The sequence below is a fragment of the Trichoderma ghanense genome (genome assembly GCF_004382785.1).
Source record: "Trichoderma ghanense strain CCMA-1212 chromosome Unknown scaffold_15, whole genome shotgun sequence".
Lineage (NCBI taxonomy): Eukaryota > Fungi > Ascomycota > Sordariomycetes > Hypocreales > Hypocreaceae > Trichoderma > Trichoderma ghanense.
The window spans coordinates 183,039-188,906 of NW_027395678.1; the positions used below are offsets into that span (position 1 = coordinate 183,039).

General features: G+C 52.8%; 1 protein-coding gene across 1 annotated transcript; it reads right to left on the minus strand.

Moving 5' to 3' along the window:
- Positions 1–811: 811 nt before the first annotated feature.
- Positions 812–4,436, minus strand: CCMA1212_009127 (uncharacterized protein; the record flags this gene model as incomplete). Its single annotated transcript, XM_073706227.1, has 8 exons — positions 4,295–4,436; positions 3,896–4,222; positions 3,736–3,834; positions 3,389–3,669; positions 2,983–3,197; positions 1,888–2,428; positions 1,162–1,822; positions 812–1,072 (listed from the first exon to the last, which is right to left on the minus strand). The coding sequence occupies exons 1-8, from the start codon at positions 4,334–4,336 to the stop codon at positions 812–814; spliced, it is 2,427 nt and encodes an 808-aa protein (XP_073555253.1). The 5' UTR covers positions 4,337–4,436.
- Positions 4,437–5,868: the final 1,432 nt, after the last annotated feature.

Consider the following 5,868-nt stretch of genomic DNA (forward strand, 5'->3'; position numbering starts at 1 on the left):
TGGCACATGGGCCAAACCCAAGAAGCAAGATACCCCCTCCCTCTTCTCCATCTTCTGCATCGCCTCCTCCCCCAACGGCACTTTGCGGAATTCCCTCGGTCTCGTGCGTGATGCCTTCCCCGCTCCTATCCTCCCCCATCTTCCCCTAAGGTACCCTTGCTATCTCTCTTCACTCATCTTTCTCCTGGAAACTGTCCCGGGCAAGCAACAGAGAAAAAGGGAAACCAAAAGAGGGGGGAAACAAGGGGGATACGAGGCGCACCATGCAGCGTCTGCATAACCCGAACGACCCCCTCCCTATGCAACAGGGAATCTCCCATGTGGCTGGAAGATGGGGCGCCTCTTTCTTGGGAGGCAAAGCCCTGGCCAGGCTGGGGCGCGCAGATCAAACGTGCTTTCGTGTCGACTCGCATATATTAAGGCACAGGCAGATCTAGCAGCTTTTCTACTATTCTCTTTCGGAATAGGTAGAAGATGGCCGGCATTCTTCACTGGAACATGGCGATGAGGCACCTACGGACGACACGTGTTGCACAACTACGACGAAGCTGGCTGATATGTAATGATTCCTTGTTGTTCCGTCCATAAACCTATTCCTTTGCGAAGGAAATACTGAAACCCTGAACCCCGTTCCTGTCCATAAGGAAATAAAGTCCCTGTTAACATAGCAAAGCGGGCGACTTTTGATACTGTCGAGCCCCGTTTTTGTTCATCAAATCGTCATCCATCCCATGTCCCAGTATGGCCATACTCCAGCCCTGAAGAAGCAAATCCTGTGGCTCTTCATCCGTCCTCAATAGAGAGTGCAGGGTCAGAGAAGGTTGCACTCACGCAGAATGGCCATGGCCGCATTCTCAGCGCCGCTGCCATTCTTCTGGCAAACTTGCTGCAGATGAACCGCCTTTTCCTTGATGGCTGCTGCGTTGTTGCCCACCAACACCTCGAGCATTTCATGAGAAAGCTCCTCCGAGGTCCAGCGAGGCTTCGTGGTCTTGTTGCCGCAGCGGCCGACGCCGAGAAGCTCAACGCGCTGAGCGTAGTCGTAATTGTCCGCCCAAGCGGGAAGGACGACCTGCGGAACGCCGGTGCTGTATATCAAAAGAGACGGTTGTTAGTTGTGCACTTCCTAGGAGGGGGGAGATGGGGTTAAGAAGCGGAAACTTGCACAATGGCCTCGTTGAACGAGCCTGCGCCGCCGTGATGGACAGAGCATATGACATCTCCGGTCTGGAGGATGGACAGAGGCTCGGGTTGGATCCAGTCAATCACTCGGACGCGATCATACGCAAACTCTCGGCCAAGGACCTGGGCGAGCATGCATTCGGGCGCAAAGACGGAGTACTTTCCCTTCTTCTGAAGTTTCCACAAGACCTGAAGCCGCTTCTTCTCGGAGTCCTGGTCGAAACGGTCGATGGCCGCCTTGAGGGCTTGCGCCATCTCCACGGCCTGCGCCTCCGAGACTTTGACCAGAGCTCCCATGTTGACGAGGATCGTCTGTCCGTTGGCAAGCCACTCGGCCAGCTTGGGGTTGGTCCTATAGAGGGGAGCGTAGGCTCGAACCACAGGTCCGCAGGGGATGATGTGGGCAGGGACCTTGAGCGGATAGTCCAGCTCGGGAAGGCTGCTGACGAGGATCTTGACGTCCTTGGGGCGGTTCTCAATCAGGTCAACAGGGGTTCTGATGACGCAGTGCGCGTTGAGGTACGATTGAACATCCTTTCTTTGATTGTCCTTCTTGAAGGCCCTAACCTTGGAGAAGGCATACCAAAGGTTGAGCGGAATCTTGTGCCACTGCACAGGAAACGAGAAGCCCGAGAAAAGGCTAGGCAGAATCGTCAGTCCTATGTCTCGGCTTGCAAGGACGAGTCGCTCCCTCATGTCACTTACGCTGGGAACTTCCAGAGTCCCGCGGCGCGAGGCTGCGAGGAGACTGCGAATTCCTTGATGGAAGTTGGGCCAAGACAGATGAACTTGGTGCCCACCTCGTAGCAGGCAGTCAGGCCCGCCGCCATGAGGCTGTCCACGACAATCAAGTCTGGCTTGACGTCCTTGATGATGGTGGCAATGGAGGTGAAGACGTCGACCATCTGGGGTCCCGTATAGGGAACAGAGGTCGACATGGCATCTTTGATGGCCTGTTGAGTGTTGACGAAGCCAGGCTTCTTGGTGAAGGAGTCCGGGAAGTTGGTGTGTCCCTGCGTGCGAAGGAAGTGCTTTTGGAGGGCCTCAGACATCGGGATGCCATTGACCTGGTGATACGTGACGCCCTCGGGGAGGACATCTTGAGCGCCGGCAAAGGTCGCGAGATGCAGGTCCAGGTGGACGTTGGCAGCCTTGAGAGCCGCCGCCGTGGCGAGGAAGATGTTGATCTCGCCACGCTCGATGTTGGTGATCATCAGCACCTTCTTGGAGATGAAGGGAGCCATGGCTTGTGGTCAGGGCTTGTCTCAGACCCGTCTTTGTTGGCTTGCAGGGTTGAAGAAAGGGTTGTTGGAGGAGGTTGGGAGAAGGAAGAAATGTCTTGCGGGAGGAAGGTTGGAAATTTCTCCTTGTTTTGGCTGCAGGCCTCGATGGAGTGAATTGCTTGACCTTGGCCGGGGCGTGCAGCTGCCTGACAGCTGCCTCACTTTGCTTTCACATATTTCTCAATCTCTACCTACTTTCTACCTATACTCAGTACCTAAGCAGAACCGTTCGAGCAGGCCCCCAGTGCGTCTTCTCCCCTTCTCTCTGCGTCTGTCTCTCCTTGAGTGAATTCGTCGAGGAGCTTCTGTTATTCCGAACCCCCGGATTGGAAGCGTTGCAAATGTCCTAGTCTCACTCTCTTGTCTCAAACGGCTGCTTTGATACAATCAGCCCTTCAAGATTTGTTATCTTTTCTCCCTATTCGATGAATTGAACGAGTCAGTGTTGAAAAAACAGCACCAGTAATTGCAGCTGTGAATACGTGTGCAATCAGACATTGGATTAGATATCACTGACTCTTGGCGGCGTCGAGACTCTTCATCTCGCTGCAAGCGTCTGTGGAAAAGGACCGACTTATCGTGGTTTTTTTTTTTTTTTTTCCGAACAAAAGGCACACAGCATCGATGAACTCGAGCTCCAATGACGCCGTTTCCGGACAAAGGAGGTATAAAAAGACACCAACGCTTCTCGGATCGAACCTTACGCGGAACGGTATTGTTCCCCCACGATAGCTTCCGGCCTAAGTGGGCAGAACTACCCCTGAGCTTGTTTTATCCATTGTCAACACTAACTGCTATTCCGTTCAAGAACGCGGGAAAGCGCGGGAGCTACAATTGGTGCGAGACACCTTGCTTCATAGACACGATACCCGTGTGGACCAACTCTTACTCGAATCCGTAGAATTCCCACTTAGTGGACAAACGACGCAGCTTGATCAAACGTCTTTTCAATCGACTTAGCCAACTCCCTCACCGTCGTCTCGTCCCGCGGTACCGTGTGTCCTTTCCCATGGTCGAACAAGATCGCCATATCTTCATCACACATGCCGTACAGCGCTACGGCGCCATCAATGTATGGATCGTTACAGCCTACGACATGGCACGTCGGTATGTCAATCACCTCGTCGTGCTCGTCTGCAAGCAGCGTCTTCACACGGCCGTCGGCGATACGAACAGGCGGCCAGCCCGCAAAGAAAATGGCACACTTGCGCACGTTGTCAGTAGAGCGAGAAACCACAGCAGGAGAGGCAAGACAATAATGGCATCGAACCTTGATGTGTCGAGGGCGCCCTTGCTCTCTGAATAGACGCTGCTCTTCGAGAATCAGAGATCCTGCAGCTGTAGCTCCTTCCGAGTAGCCAAGTATCGCCTTTGTCCAGCCGTGTCAGTGATAAAGAAACTCCATATCACGAGACAGAACTTCATCTCACATCAATCTCCGGATCATCGTCCAGAAGCTGCAGAAGCTGGCTCAGCGCCATGATTACAGCCGGGGTAGTGAACTGCTCCTTGTCGGCAACCAGCTTCCTCATTGTCTCTTCAGGCGAGTCTCCTTGAGGAATGTCCCTGATCTTGACGACCATTTGCTCCAGCTCGCTCATGCCATCAACGTCTATGAATCGATACAGCGGCGGAGCGCCAAAATAGTCGTCGAAGCCGGATGGCGGCGTCGCATTCGTAAAGCCATTGATCCATTTGAACTCGATGTCCGGCTGCTTGATGGCATCGGTGAAGACCCCGAGCTGGACCTTGAAGTTCTGAGCACGCAAAGAGGGAAATCATCAGTAATTCACACCAACGCTCTTCATTGATGGCCTTTCAAGACTCACAGAAGCGCTGCCAAAGGCACCGTGAAGACAAAGAACCTTCATAATGCCCGGGAATGATGCCTGGTACGGATTTGAATGTGGATCGTCAAGTCAAGCTCCCAAGGCAAGAGCAAGTAGGTCGAGAGAATGATCCCTTCTTCATCCACACTGTCCCTCTTTAGAAAGGAGACCGTTCTTCCTCTCCTTGTGTTGGTTGTATGTGGAACATATGGATGTCATCAATTAAAATTAGGATATGGAGGGAGAGTCCCTTGCTCGCCCCATCCCACAATTTTCTGTAAGAGACGAAATCGGGGCGACACCAAGTCGGAGAAATCGTGTTCAGTCTGAGACAGTCCCGCAGGAACACGTCGCTTTCAACATGAAGTTGACGGATTGAACCGCTAGTGGCCTGGTTAATGCTCCGAAACCCCACATTTCCTTTTCAACGCTCCCTTTGGGCAAGGATTCGAACATGCTGTCAAACAATGTGCAAGGAGAACCGGCAGAGCATGCTAAAGCCAGCAAGCCTAGATTGAGACTACAAACCATGGCAAGCAAGCAAGGTCATCAGCTCATCGTGGCAATGCCGCCAGATATGCATGAGAAAGCCACGCGTGAAAGCCGTCAAATGAAACTGTTACACAACTCAACGCCTCCGGGTAACCAGGCCGTGTCCATGTTTAGCAGAGGGAGACTCACAGGCGCACACACATATGACCGGTAGGTTGCCAATCTTTCTTCCTTGTGACATCAAAGAAGCCCTTCCAGCCAGCCTCTCCCTTTGGGTCGATGAGTACCACAATCTGGCATTTTTAGTACTTTCGTAGTTGAACTCCCACGATCGTCCAGTGCTCGCCCGTGCAGAACAAGTGACAATGTAAAGCCACCCACGTGTCCTGAAGATCCTGATGATGCCCTTGCCATCTATCATTTGGTTGATTCAAGACTGAAAAGTTCATGATAACTGACAGCTCATATCGACCATGGCCGATTCGAGCCGCGCTGTTGAGCGTGCCTCGTCGCTTTGGCCATAAATGATGCTCCCTGCATCTGGCAATTTGGCCACTGTTACACCACATGTAATATTACAGGACATTCGGCACAGCTGAGGAAGAACAACATGCACGTAGATAGTAAGCTTTTTGCCCTCGTTATCGCGCGTGTGTGACAGCAGTCAGAATCACGTCAACCGCGATGGCTCCGTCTTGATGACTGCATCTCCCGGGTTTTGTGAAATGAGCAAGCCTCAATTCCGCAAATGCAGACGCATCATGTCTCAAGTACCCACCTCAGAGCCACTCATGATGGCCAGGATGAGGTTGAAAAGACATTTGAAAATACATGGATCGGCGGCAAATCAGAGTGCAAGGGGCAGACCTCAGTAAGACATTTCCAACACGGACTCATTGGGGGCAGCCCTTGTTGTCCAGTTGTAGGACAAGAGAATAACGGAATAACGGCCCCCTTGTCTAAATACAGCATTCCTGGACGCTCCGCGAGCTGATTTTCGGTCCTGATTCTCCTGTAATTACCGGCCCTGCGGGAGCGTGGCGCCGTGCCTCGAAGCCGCAAACTGTTGATACCCACCAGCC